This window comes from Lycorma delicatula, chromosome 3, assembly GCF_047948215.1.
Source record: "Lycorma delicatula isolate Av1 chromosome 3, ASM4794821v1, whole genome shotgun sequence".
Taxonomy (NCBI): Eukaryota; Metazoa; Arthropoda; class Insecta; order Hemiptera; family Fulgoridae; genus Lycorma; species Lycorma delicatula.
Genome location: NC_134457.1, coordinates 149,383,359 through 149,399,305, shown reverse-complemented (window position 1 = coordinate 149,399,305; position 15,947 = coordinate 149,383,359). Strand labels below are relative to the sequence as shown.

The following is a 15,947-nucleotide window of genomic DNA, read 5'->3' as shown; positions in this document are numbered from 1 at the left end:
GACAAACGAACAAACTATTAAGGTCATAAAAAGCATTTTTTGCATCTTTCATGCAAAAAAGTAATAATAAATTTTCTAATATTAAATATTGATCTAAGAAATTAATTAAAATATTTGTCTGAATTTAGCATTTTAAACATGGATAACTGGAAAAACAGAAAAAAGAGGAACAGTGGTCTTTGAAAAGTGTTGCAAGAGGATCTTGAAAATTAGGTATCTAAATACCTCTGAAGGAGTTGTTGTGTGCAGAGACTTAACTGCACAGAGGATGAAATTGTTGAGGAACTTTATGGACACGGAATCATTGCATGTCGACGGCTAAACAGTCGATGAAACGAAGAAGTTATACCCTCCACGTCACACGTGTTAACATATAACAAACCGAAATGTTTGACATCGACTGGACTAAATCAGGGACTTCAGAACTGGACGACTGACGAAGACGAAAAAAAGACCCGGTCTGCGGCGTGGGAACCGGTAACAGCATAGCTGGATCCGCCCTCCCGTCTGCCAAGGGTTAGAGGATACAGACGCAAAAGATCTAGAATCGACTGGCTGACCTGCCATGCCGGACTTAAATCCGGTATGCGGGGAAGCCCGTTAGAGTCGGAGAGACACCCCCTGGGGCGAGTATTAGTTGCTTACAGATCCTCTCCGGGGGGGGGGGGGGTAATGCCTAAATGTCCGGAGAAAATAAAGGCAGGATTTCATAGGCTTGATGTACGTCCGTTCATCCCAACACCACTGCGGTGTTTCGGATGTCAAAAATTCGGACACACTGCCGCGAGATGCTCGAGGAAACAGATTTGCACGTGTGGAAATCCTTTGCACCCGGATGATTTGTGCAGGGACCCGCTAATTTGTGTAAACTGTAATTAAAGAGCCACCAATTGTCCTATTATAAGTTTTTTATTGCCTTAAGTTTTACTTTTTGCAAACGGCGTCTTTAGGGACGCAAGGAAGGGTGGTAGCCAGGAATGGCGGTTTAGTCGGTAGTGCGCAGGTTTACATCGCATATTAATAACATCGTGCGGCACCTTTTAGCGAGCCCGACACTGCTTAGGCGTCCGTAAATGGGATTCTCCACCTCTTTAACAAAAAAAAAAAAAGAAGAAAAAAAAAGGTTGGGTTAGGTTAAGTCAATTCTAATAAAGTTCATCCCAATCTTGTCCAGTCCTGTCCAACTCAGTTAAGTTTAGTGAATCAAGTTTAGCGAGTCAAGTCAAGTCCAATCCAGCCCACTCTTTTTTTTTTTTAATTTTGAAATATACTCTGGTAAAAAAAGACAAAGTAGGTTTGAGAGCCGTGTATTATTAAGTCATTCGAATTTAGTTAAGTATTAACTTAACTAAATTATTAAATTATTAACTTAATTATTGAATTAATTATAATTCAATAACAGAGGGATATACAAAGGAAGGTAAAGAAAGTAGTGTATGAAATAATTAAGGATGTAGTATGTAATTTGTTGTGAAAGATTAGCACAGAATAGAAAAGAATGGAAAATAACATCAAACCAGTCGATTGATTGATGGCTGAAAAATATATAACTATATACATTTGTATACACCGAAACTGATCGATGAAATTAGTACACGATGTAGGTGTATAGGTGTATTACTTTTTTCATAGACATTTTTTCCGAAAAATGCATCGATCATACCATAACTTGCGTCTACTTTTGACAGGAAAAGAAATCAACAACCTACTTCATAACTCTTAGATTAATTTGCTTCACGAAAGCTATCTAGACTTTGTGTAACAGCTGACTGTATACTATTGATTTGAATCAAACCGATTTTTTAGAAATAACTATGCCCGTCATAACTCTAATAGTTTTAGTTTTCTTCAATTTTAAAACAATTTTCAAATATCCTTTACTAGAACTACAATTTTTCCCAGTTTTGAATCCATCGGTCAATAATCCTCTTTTTCATTTGTATCTACATAGTTCTACATGGAAACCTACACCCTTAAGAACTTTTTCTTTTAAATATTATAGGATTACAACGTAAGTGTACTATTATACACAGTATAAAATATTTGTTTACTTTTTCCAATTGCTAGCGAAGTAAATGATTAATTATTCCTTTTGATATCGTGCTGTGTAAATCTGAATAAAATTAAACATAATACCTTTAATGTTTATCTAATATGTACATCCTGTTTTTATAGGTTAGGGAAAAAATGTGTTATTATTTGAGAATACATCCATACGGTAAAGTGCCATAACCGCATCGGTTGCAGACTAACTGGCGTAAGTTACAAATCTTTCCCGAAAACGACAGTCGTTCATAAGAATAACAAATATCCCGTGCCAAGCTTACTAAGGAAAATGACGAGTAAAAGACCGGTCTCACATTGCCTTTTTCACTGACCCAAATATAATCTTACATAACAGCGTGTCAATTTTACTGAAATACAGCTGTTTTTCAATTTTATAGGTGATACTTTCATTCTGTTCATTCTAGCATATGGATATATCGATAACATTACTCACAGAGAAAGCAACGGTGATGTGATGTCTGTTTTATTTCAGGTGTTTTACATTTGTTATAGCCAACTGTAATTATAAATTCTGTTGAACTTCAAATGAAAATAATGTGAAAGAATTGAAATAATTTTGCTGTATTATTAGTATTATTGTTTTACTTTCGGTCGCATGGTGGAGAGGTAAAAATGAATTTTCTCTACTTATGAAGTACGAGGACGAAAATACCACTCGGGAATAACATTTTTGCGACTCGAAAATGTCTAAAATTATCACATCAATTTCATTGAAATTTATATATCCTGTAGTAGTGTATGTGAAGTTGTACATGAGAAAATTTTATAAATATTGGTCGAATCGTTCATGAGTTACACTCAATCTAAGGCCAAAAAAATTTGAGCGGGACAAGTTAAAAGCGCGGTTCGTTATGATGCTGCAAGTCGATCGTTGACTTTATCTGCGGTATATATTGTTTAAAAAATAAAATAACGAAAAGTCGGTCTTCTTGTGTAGCATTATGCAACAGTTTTTTACCCAGTTACTACAGTTCAGTTAAAAATGCTATTTTTAAAGTGTAATTAAGACTATTCCAAATTCTATTTTTTTTCTTTTTATATTTTCTCAGTTTTATATATATGTATTTATTTATAAATCTTATTTGCATCGGTGAAAAATAGTAAATTTTAACTTTTATATCATTTGTTGAATAAAAAAATATGTTTCAGTTACAAATCTCGTGAATGATTTAAACAGAAAAAAAATCTACGAAATATTAAAATATCTTTTAAAATTTGTTGTATTAAAACAATACTGACTATCAAAGATATTACTAGTGAGGATGATATACTGTATCGCGTGTTCTGTGAACAAGAAAAAAACAAAGTATAGTATCGCTTGATCGGATAACCGTTTCTAATTAGGAATTCATGTCACGTGACCTTGTCTTGGACTCAACACTACACCTTGATGACAATGCACACGGGCATTACACTCAAGGATCTGTACAATAAATGCATTGAGTACCACTCCCTCACGAAATCAACTAACAATAATAATAATAATTATTATAATGATAATAAAGGTCAATGTTTTAAGAATTTATAATTAGTTGTCGTAAATGGCCCATAAAAATTCTCAAGGTTAGCCTGCTACAGTTTAATTACAAACCGTATACATTTGTTTACCTTTGAACTCTTATTAAATATATAGACAAAGTATATGATACTACAATTTACAAAATAAAGAAATTAATTTGTAAATCATTTCATTTTATTATCATTATCAACAGTATTATTGCTACTTTTTTTCTGTAAGCTTTACAAAACAGAATTAATTTTTGAAATAAATGAATTTACAAAACTATTAGCATTTAAAATAAAATTCTAAAAGCTACAAGGAATTAATTCGTTTCTAAATAAATATTTTTAACAAACGTTCGAAAATAAAATTAAATCATTCTGAAATTTCGAGAAAAAAAAACTTTTTTTTAGTTATTTAAAGAATAGTGAGAGAATAATTTTTCAAGTTTATTAAAATAACTGTGACAAAACGAAACTTTTGTTACTGAAGATAAATAATGAACAAAAGATATAAGTTGAAAATTTTTCCACTGAAATAAATCAAAAGAAAAAAGGAAATAGAAGTAACGAGTGGAAAATATAAATAAATTATTATTAAAGGCAAAAAAAACAGTCTGTTTTTAATAAGAGTACTGGGAAAATTATATTTATTTATTTAAAGTTTGCTGCAGTGTAGGGCATTAAAAAAAATATATATATATACATTATTCACTTACCGCGGACACTCTTTACCCCATCAATAATGTAAAAGAGATGACTTTTTCGTTTGTTTCATTACCGGGAAAGCTACTGAACCAATCATTTCGAAATTTTAACTGTAGCTTTCTTGTGACTCCCGGAATATTTATCACAGTTCAAAATTTACCGATCTCACTAATATATAAATCATAAATAAAAACAACGTATAAATAAATAAAGTAGAATATCTTTCACAAAATAAGGTGTATTTATAGATATTGTCTACATCGATGATTGTCTGCGTCCATATCGACTTCTTCAGACAGTTATTATGTGATTTACCAAATTTAATGACATTGTCTATAAAAAATATCAATTTGGCAATACAAGTAAAAACAAATTAGTTTGATAATAAAATAACAGGAAATGACAACTATTTACATATTTAATAACTGAAAAGTTGTTATTCATTTTAATTAATTTATTTTATCCGGTGAGTTCTGAATAGCGTTAAGCAGTAACAGCCCACACTTAATTACTAAAAAACTACTTCCAATTTTTGAAGTTCTACAGCGTATAGAGCGAGCGAAGCCACGATGGGGGGGGTGCTTTCTTTTTCCTGTTTAGCCTCCGGTAATTACCTTTCAGATAATACTTCAGAGGATGAATGAGGATATGTATGAGTGTAAATGAAGTGTAGTCTTGTACAATCTCAGTTCGACGATTCCTGAGATGTGTGGTTAATTGAAACCCAACCACCACCAAAGAACACCGGTATTCACGATCTAGTATTTAAATCCGTGTAAAAATAACTGACTTTACTAGGACTTGAACGCTGAAACTCTCGACTTCCAAATCAGCTGATGTGGGAAGACACGTTCACCATTAGACCAACCCGGTGGGTTACGATGGGTTCAATAATAAATTCAATAAAAAAAAAATAACTTCAATTCTCTTAATTTCTTATACAGTGCGATCATCTTATGTGCACATCATGATACTATGCACTATAATTCCATTAAGGACTGTAATACAGAGGAACACATTTTATTTGGTTCGTGGAATGTAGTTATGCACAGCTGGCAATGTCTTACTGCAAGTTTTGAAAATGTCCACCATTTTTCTGAAGGCATCATATTTTTTGGCACCAAAGAAAACTCCAGAGAAAAAGGTCTGGTGACGATAAGTCAGGGGAACGAGGGGACTACAAAACTTTTGAGATCGTGCGATCACCAAACATTTCTTCCAAAACTTCCACGGTGTTTTCTGATGTATGGCACGTGTCCCTGTCTTTTTTCAGATAAGAATAGCGTTCATCAGGCTAGAGAAGTGCTAAAAATTGCAAAATTATATTATATTCTGGTATGCCGGACTGTCAAGGGTTTCGTAAAAAAAATTGGCCCCTCTATTCGTCGTTGCGAAATCCCACACCTTCTGTGAGTGCAGCGGCGATTCATGTTAGATAGTGGATATTGTGTTGATAAATATCTGTTGTTCTGAGTATTGATATAAACGCTTTAAGTTTCAAAAACTGTTAAAACCTGATTTCTCAATGTCAGTGTGCTCAAGAGAAATTATGTGCACGATTAAATGATCGCAACGTATAATAAAATATTCAATTTCCTTTATATGTGTAAAGCCAGTGAAAGACTATAATTTATTAATAAAGGTTTTTTATTCATTTATGGGTACAATTCGTTATTACATCACTAATTTGGTGTTCTACAACTTCCAAACCCCAATGTCGTAATAATTGTGACACATGACAAGCGCCTGAGGTGCAAGTGGATCCAGTTATAGTCACTTCCTTTTAAACTTAATTTATAAGTAAAAATTCTCTCTCTCTCTCTCTCTCTCTCTATATATATATATATATATATATATATATATATATATATATATATATATATGATCAGAATGAAGGTGTCACTTTCAGGGCTGAATATCACCTCCACTTTAGTAGGTTACATTATCACATTTCTTACACTAGTTTTATTCTACAACTGCTAGGTAGGCAAAAAAAATGATTAATCTACAAAACAGCTAACATATCATTAATCATAATGTAAAGCATTAATAACAATATTCTTATGACTATCTTAAACACTTGAAAAAATTTCAAGAAATTAAATGAATTCTCTCAAAGTTTGGACACCTACATATCGAAGAGTTCAACTGTAACGCTGGAAGCGACTTTGAGTACTTCCAGGTGGCTGAGTAAAGCCGCCGGATGTAAAAGGCTGGCGCCGGGGTCTCGAGGAATCTGAATGAGTAGCTGATGAGTACTGCCCCCAGGCTCTCCGAGGGCAGCTGCCGCGTATTTTAACTCGCTTTCCAGACGACCTCCCTCTGTGAACAGAAAACAATGAAGAAATGTAATACAACATTGACCAGTAACCATCATTATTGAATAAAATGAAAATTAAAAAAAAAACCTCCAAAAAAGAATTACTTTGTAATACAATATAGATTTCTATATTTGATAGGGGCTGTTTAAGTGTTTGTTAACCGTCATATTAATTTCATACTTATAAGTTAATATTAAAAATAATAATCAAAATTGTTTATCAGTATAAACTGTATATTATGAACTAATAGGTTGAAATTTTATAGGAAAACATAATCATTAGAAGGTACAGTAATTGTAAAATTGTTTCAGAAAATATCAAAACAGAAGCAGATTAATAAAACAAATATTTATATTCATTAATTTAAGTAAAATATAAGATTTCTTAAGCGTTTTAAGGACATGAACGAAAACATCAATTCAAAAGTGAAATTCGAGTAAAATTAGAAGTCTTACAGAAATCAAACCCGAACCCTTAATTATTAAATTACTTAACTTAAATTTACTTAACGTGGATGCTTCGTATGGAAATTATGAAAGAAATAACAGCTGTTCACTGAAGCCTAAAAATATAAAAATTATTGTGTAAAAGAATAAAGAAAAACTTTTAAGAATTAGCTTAAAACGTATAGCGTCTGTTTATGTATCATGAGCTCTAGCTATACCTGCAGAAATCCATTAAATTAAATTATTGAAAAAAAAAGAAGAAAAATACAATATCTAGAACCTTATTATATTTAGTAAGTTACACCGAGTTAATAAAATAAAATATATATTTATTAATATAGTAGTAAAATTTGTGTCATTAAATTAATAATTGTCTAAGACTACGAATATGATCGCATTTTTTAGATTATATATATCTAAGATAGTAGGAATTTGTCTGTCTTTCTTATCCCCTTCTGATCGCAAACTCGCTCTTAATTTTGTTAAAATAAACCTATTACGAGTAATAGTAGTTTTTATTGGATACCAGAAATTTTAGATTTGAAAAGATTTTACCCCAACCGTGACCTTTGAAAATTTTTGAAAAATAAAAATGATACCTTTTACTTCTGAGATCTATTTTTATCAATGGATCTGAATAGTATGCTGTGAAATAGGATAAAAGCATAGGCTCAACATAATGAGAAAGCAATAAGAATCCCAGGGTAAGAGTATATTTCAGGAAAAAAGACGACATAAACAAGACTAGAAATTTAACCCATCGTGTTGGTCTAATGATAAATTCGTCGTCGTAAATCAGCTGATTTCGAATTAGACGTTCTCAGGTTCAAATCCTAATAAAGGCAGTTGCTTTTATTTGCTTTTATTTTAATGACTTCAGTTACACGACTATAAATAAAAGTTTAAAAAAATGGAAAAAACTGAAAATTTTATAATTTTATAAATTATTACGAGAAAATGAGTAAAACAAATAATATTTAATTTTAAACAAAAACTATCCGTATACGAATTAAACAATTTTAATCACATATAAGGCATAAGAACAATTAAAAATTACAAAACCTACAACAACAAAAATTCAGTGTAATGAAACAATATAGCCCACCAGGCTGGTCTAGCGTTAACCTGTCGCAAATCAGTTGTTTAAAAGCTGATTTTCGAATTCGAAGGTTCTGAGCTTCAAATCCTAGTAAACGTTATTTGTTTTTATACAGATCTGAATACTAGACGATATACTTTGGTGATTGGAGTTCAATTAACTACACGTCTCAGGGATGGCCGGCCTGAGTTTGTACAAGGCTACACCTCATTTAAATGTCATACATTTCATTCTCATCTCATTGGGCCGTGGGCGGAGGTTACTTATTGTTCACTAGTTGAACAGATTGCAACGTACACATTAAGAAAAATAAAAAAAAAATATTTTTAAAATGTAACTATGAGTTTAAATAAATGATTTACGAGCACTTACATGATAAATTACCAGAAAAGAAACCTAATTTCTGTGATGTACACATAATAAATATACTAAAAATCACATAATCGTACAAAAAGAACGCACTAATAAATGTAAAAACTTTGAAAAAATAATTCTGGAATCGATAATCAACAACGTGATAATCTACATCTGTACACCCTTATTAGAATTTCAGCCCTTATATTTGAAGATTTCTTCCGTGTTCAAGTGTACGTTTGATAAGATCTAAGCTTTATCATACAGGAAGTAAACTAAACACTTTTACACGATTTAAGGGTTAAGAAATTATCGCTTCATCAAATGACCTCAATGATGTAGTACTTACAGATTAATAAAGCCGCATTATAATTATTCTGAAAGTGAATGAATAAATAAATAACTTTAGAAAATAATTATAGAAAAGAAAATTATATTTATTTAATAGTGTAACTTAAAGTAAACTATAAAGCTCCTGTTAATTTGAATTAAAGTCGTGATAGGTAATCCCTAGAGAAAAATTATGTATAAAGATCGCGAAGTTTTGCCTGCTTAGTTCTTGATGTTTCTAGCAAGACGTTTCATGTAGTACGCAAAAATGTGCAGTTCTCAGAACTGTTCGAGCGTACATGAAGATGAAGAACCGAGAGAATTTTCTCAAATTTCGGAGAATTGTACGTACTTAAATTTGCACATGGATGAGAACTATATAAAATGTAGTTTCCGAAAAAAATTAGTCAAAATGTTCAAAGTAAGGTTTTAAATATTTTGAATCATAGCGATCAACTTTACTGTTACAGTGTGTTTACAGTGTCCACGTCCTTGTAATTTCTATCGGTTGCAAAGAATTTTATTGTGTACTGGTGTGGTCAAATCGTTTCCCTTTTGGTATTATTACTTACGACAAATATTTTTAAGTTTTCGATCGAGTTAATATCCATTATTAAATAATTTTTCCAGAACCATTTTATAATAGTTAAATAGCCAGGTAGTTCTTTAAATAACTAAAATGTAAGAAAATGATTACTACAAGTAACCATCATTTAAACCGACTTGACTGACGCGTACAAATTACTTATTTAGTATATCGTTTTTTTTTCCAAGATCAATGACAAAAACTAAAAATAACATTACTTTATCCGTGACGGGTATTTAAAAAACTGGACGAGAAAGTAATGTATTAAAACTGCAACGTCTTACCAGCACAATTAAGAATTGAGCAGATAAAACGTTGTGTCTGGGTGGGCTGTAAGAGTTTATTTCAGTTATTATCAATAAAACAAAAATTTAAATACTTTATAGTTTTAACAAATATAACATGTGTACTTTTATTTTAAAGAAAAAGATAGATTATATCTTGCCCCAAAAAATTCAGTCGGTCGATGAATCGTATAACAACTTCTTACACTACCAAAAGATTACTTCTACAAAGATACTTTCAAGGCGCGTAGAGTATCCACTACGACCGCACCGCAGTGTATGATTTCCATTTTAACTGAAATTATTCGATTGCTACATCTACCGGGCTGGTCTAGTGGTGAACTCGTCAACGCAAATCAGCTAATTTTGAAGTCGAGAGTTCCAACGTTCAGATTATAGTAAAGGCAGTTACTTTTATACGAATTTAAATACTACACGTAGATCGTGATAACGATGTTTTTTGGTGATCGGGTTTCAATTAACCACAAATCTCAGGAAGGGTCAGCCTGAGACTGTACAAGACTACATATCATTCACATTCTCTGTTCATTCATTATCTGTTCACATTCATACATATCATCCTCTAAAATAATAAATATCTTACGGTGGTTTCGGACGCTAAACAGAAAAAGAGAGAGTAAAAGGATACCAGCTAAAAGATTTTTTTTCTGCTACCAAAGGAGTTGTAAGACACAGTGACGTATTGTTAAAATAGAATAGACAGGTAATTTTTTAAATATATATAATGGGTTAATACAGAAAGGTTTTTAATTAAATCTATAAAAAAGAAAGATGGATTCTAGAGATTCCTGGTATGAACATTATTTGGACTAATAACATTTACATATTTTTTATAATAATAAATAAAAAATACATAAAATTCAGTCGGTGAAAAATATTATATTTATGACCAGCCGGAACTCATTATCACAAAATCAGCTGATTTTCTAAGTCGAGCCTTCTAAGGTTTGAGTGCTTGTAAAGGCTTTTAAATGGATTTGAATGCTAGATTGTGGATAACGGTGTCTTTGGCGGTCGGATTTGAATTAACCACACGTCTCAGGAGTGGTCGAGCTGAATCTGTTCCAAGCTACATTTTTGCCGATACATTTACAATCGCATTGCATTACATCTGCAGCCACTTCAGGCCTGGCAAACCGGTACAGGCAATTGCATTTGCCTATAAACACACTCACACACCCAGACACGGCAGTAGCTGGAAAAATGGTTGGAGAAAACGACAAAATATATATATACCTCGTTACCAATATTTAATCGTTGAAGAATACACATAATTCATCAGTCTACAAAATACGATTTTGTAAGAATAAAATTACGGCAAGAATTAAAATAAAAATAGAATTTTGTAATAATTATTTTTATTTCAACAGAAGTTTGAATAATGAACCTTACTTAGTTAAAAGATATTCAACCCTCTTCGGTGAAATAACAGAGAATAAATAGGTTATTCTTTTGCGTTCAATCTATTCTAGAAATGTTTTAACAGAATTACCACGTAGGTCCTACAAATTCAAGAAATCTTTACAGATTATTCCTTCCAGAGATGAATCATCGACCAGATGATCGACAATAAAATGCAAAGATAGTAGTCTAAATGAAAATAAAAGATAAGTAACGAAAATTTACATTAACAATAACTAAGCCGGCCTCCATGGCGCGAGTGGTAGCGTTTCGGCCCTTCGTCCGGAGGTCCCGGGTTCGAATCCCGGTCAGGCATCGCATTTTCACACACTATATTTATCATTCACCTCATCCTCTGAAGTAATACCTAACGGTGGTTAGGTAAAAAAAAAGAAAGAATAAATAAAAAGTAAATACATATTAAAAAATATTGAATTCTAACTTTATTTCTTGAGTAATAATATAGCTATTTAGCTTGAGTAATATATAGCTAAATATATTTGTAGCTAATTTATATTTATAGCTAATTTAGTATTTATTTGCAATTAATAAGACAAATAATAAATAGATAAAATAAAAATCAGAATTAATTCCACGAATTTATGTATATCAATTTAGGAAAATTGTATATTAAAAAAACCTAATCTACACATTACATAAACTTCCTGAACTTGATACTCTGTGATCTTTTTATTGCGCAACCAAATGTTATAGACACGAGTAAAAAAGATTAAACAGAATTTTTTTTAAATTTAACAGTAGATTAATTGACTCATCAAACACAATAGTAAATCTTATATGAATTTTTTTTAGGCTTTTCTTTAATACATGATTTTTAATTTTAAAAAAAATTACCAAATATAAGAAAAGTGAGTAAGTATAAGAAAATACAGGAAAATAAAATTTGTACATCACGGCATTATTATACATATTTCTTTTAAGCATAATGAAAACTAACAAAATTAATTACAGAAGCTTTTTTATTGTTATTAAGTTTTGTCGTTATTCAAGATTCCTGTAATTCATTTCAACACTGAATTATATTTCTTCTAATCCATAATTATAAAAAAATAATAATTAATAAAATACTCTCGCTAAATATTATTTTTATTTTCTAACAGGATAGGAATTCACTGTACATGATGTTACTAGGACTGACTTCAGTCTAATGACAGACTAAGAAGAAAATCTTACATGACGTTTACGTTATATAATATAGTACAACATAAAAAAAAGCTCTGTGTTCATTACATTAACACAGCCGACATTAAGAACAAGGACATTACTGTGAAATATTTTTATTTATGATTAATGTTTTTGGACCGAATACATTATAAAATGACTCATTGTAATCGGTCATTATGATTGATCGGCCGTATTCAAACGATTTAATTGAAATTATTTTACGTCTACATCTTGTAAAACAAAGGTATTTATACATACCTTAAATTAAAAGTAATAGTTGAATAAATTAATTATACAATTACTTTTTTATAAATAAACAAATATAAGACATACTTGACACTTACGCTCCGATATAAATAAATTATTCGAAATTATAAGGAAACAGTAAAATGAAAAAACAAAGTTGGAAAAATCAGCCGTTATAGAGATCTATCGTAAACGGTTACTGAAGTAAATTCGTAAATTAAAAAATATGAATATCCAAATGAGTATTTGAATTTAAAACAATCATCCATCGATTGTTCAACAACCCATGTTCAATCAATATATATATATATATATATATATATAGATTTTCCTGATGCAGGAGAATTAGTAGAGGTATACTATATATACATTAACAAATTTTAAATTACACACTGATTATAAAACAATAAAATGACTGCCTGAGCTAAAGTGTCATAAAACGGCAGTTATGTTATATCAAAATTCTAAGTGTTCACTCACTAATAAATAAAATGGTGTACAAGCACAGAGTTTTAAAATAACAAAAACAACTAACACAAATGATAATTTGTAAACAAGTCATGAATTTTCAGTACGATTTGCATTCAAGTAAATAAAATAACATACAGTATTCAATTCTTTTACAGATTATAACATTTTCAATTTTTTTACAGATTATAAAATTTTCAATTAACTTTTATATATATATATATATATATATATATATATATATATTGTAACATTTTATTTAAATTTAAAACGAGATGGTCATTTTAATTATTGAATAATCTTTATAAGTAAATACTGAGCTATTATTGCTACTAGACAGTATGTAATAAAATAAATAAATGATACAGAAAAGTCACGCGAAATACAATGGGGAGACTAATATCTGATAGCCTTTTGGACTTTTAAATCTATTAAAATTTCTTTGGAAAATGTTAATTTTAAGAAAATTAAAAGGTCATCCCAACCCTTTTCTAATTTTGTGAATAGGAGGATATATCTCTTTTATCGTCTTAAGATTCTTGCTATCACCAAATCTCTTAAAATAAATTTATCTTATACATCTTATATAAGACGTGGAGAATTAAGTAATGGAGAACGATCTGAATCGGTTGTTTCAACGGTATACAGATATTTTACTCTTTCGATTGGAGTTACTTAAAACTAGAACAGTTATTATTATTTTGTTATGTTATTCTAATAACACTATTAAAATAAATTATTTTATATTATTATTTACAAATTTTTTATTGGAAAATTATTATTATTTGTTTTTTATTTATTTATTTGTAAGTACTATTGCTTCAACGTTCAGTGACCCTAACTGTTTAATAATCAAAGTGGCCAAGTATATTTTTCGATTTAAAATAAACTTTTGCATTTTGCGGTTTTCTAATTTATTTCTATACCTGTTTAGTACATCTCTTTTTCTGTAAATAATCTTAATTATAAAATCTAATCGATAATTTAAACGCGATGAAAATTAGTAACGGTAAAAGAAATAAAACGTTTATAAGGGACGATATGAAATTTACGCCATTACTGGCATACAACATAAATCGAATAGATCCTAATGTAGCTTTGTGTAAAACAGATTAGATTAACTATATAAGCTTATTCAACCAAACCTCTTTTATTCGATGAGAAGTGAGGCCTAGTAAAACAGTTATTTTAATTTAATTTAGAAATTTAAGATAACTTAGTTTACGATGAAAGGTTTTCGAGGAAAGGGATTTATCCAGGCTCAGGATGATCAATCCAGATATATTCATATTTAGAACCAAAAGTTATTTAAGTAAATCTGAAAATCTGACTATAATTATATACCTATGAAATAAACATAACGCTTAACGGTTGTAATTAAACCGACCTATAGCAGTCGTTCTAAATCGATCGATGGAAAGACAATTAAGGTATATTTTATTTAGTTTCAATAGAAGAAAATTTTAATATATTTAAATTAAATAAGATATTCATTATTTATAGTCGTCCGTTTAAGATTTTAAATAGCATCTAATTCATTTTAATATTTCTGAAAAGAACTTTTGATTCGTCTTTAGAGATGTATTATCATAATGCATTTTTAAGTCAAAGATAATGTAACCGTATACCAGCTATTTCTTATTATCTGGAGAATGTTTAATCGTCTAGGACAGGGCGTAAATTAAACTGACGATAGGAAACGTACACCTGAAGAGATCCAAACTCCTAAGCGTTTGCTCGAAAAAGAAATTACGCTTACAGTTAAGAAGAATTAGATTTAGTGACCGATAAAGCTGAATACAAGAAGAGATGTATTCGACTATTGTTTTGCGTACAAGGAAAGTATCTAAAATAACTAAAAACTAGTCTGACTACTATGAAGCAAGATAATATCTAAGCTCGTAAACATTTCGGAGTAGAATATTCACTAAAAGCTCTCGTTTATCTTTTAAAAGTTCCTTATTATTATTATTATTTTTCGTTCGAATACGCGATAGGTTTTATACCGTCCGAGATGGTTTTGCCCACAGAGAACTATCTGGAGAAAACGTTAAAAATGTATTTTATATCTTAAGTACAGATAATAAACCATATTAAATGTTACGTTAGTAATGAAATTACCGCAACTATAAAAAGATTGTAAAAACATAAAAGAAGGAAAAGAAAATGAACAGAAAAAACTAGTTATTAAAAAAAATAAACAAAACAATATTAGTTTATAACATAATATTTCATCGCTACACATCGAGAAGAGGAAGAAACTCACGGGAAGAAGTAGAGAGGTTAGCGACGAGCAGAAAAGACGGGAATACTTTCCGAAGATAAACTAGACGACAGAATTAATAAGAGGATTATAAAAAATGACAGAGATAAAAAAAAATGAGAGAAAATTTATGTAGAAAGAATAAATAGATAACCGAACGCGATCGTTTGCATAAAATTGAATCGGACGAAAATCTCATATTGAAATACAGTTCAACCGTTAGTCCGTGCGAGGCTTTCAGAGGTCGTGCCCTTTAAAGTAGTCCCAGCAGAGCCTATTATTGACTGAGGGTTCTTCCTATTACACGTACGACACAAAGAATACTCTATGCCGTACTCTCCTAGCACAGAATAGAAGGAACACATGTTTATTTTCAGATTGGTTTATAACAATTAATTGTAGCAGGATAAAGGGCCATATGTTTTTGAGTACATTATGGGATTGTGGGTGTACATAATTCTTCAGCTGTTAGCTCCCAACAAGTTCTAAAAAATGTTATGAATAATGACTGTATTAAGTAAAAATGACTGAAAAAGCTGCTTTTTCATAAATAACAGTTACGTATAGGTACGTATAAAGACCACGCGTATCTTTCATGCAACCACCTTATAACAGGAAATTTAAAATTAAGAAGTTTTATTTCTATAAAAACAACAAAAGAAATACAG

General features: G+C 30.4%; 1 protein-coding gene across 2 annotated transcripts in view; it reads right to left on the bottom strand.

Annotated features, from left to right (window-relative positions):
- ptc (protein patched) overlaps positions 1 to 15,947 on the bottom strand; it is a 157,931-nt gene that overhangs the window by 40,788 nt on the left and 101,196 nt on the right. For both annotated transcript variants that reach the window (XM_075360804.1, XM_075360805.1), the window contains exon 3: positions 6,408 to 6,597. In XM_075360804.1, coding sequence (XP_075216919.1) covers positions 6,408 to 6,597 — 190 coding nt within the window. The remainder of the gene's footprint in view (positions 1 to 6,407; positions 6,598 to 15,947) is intronic.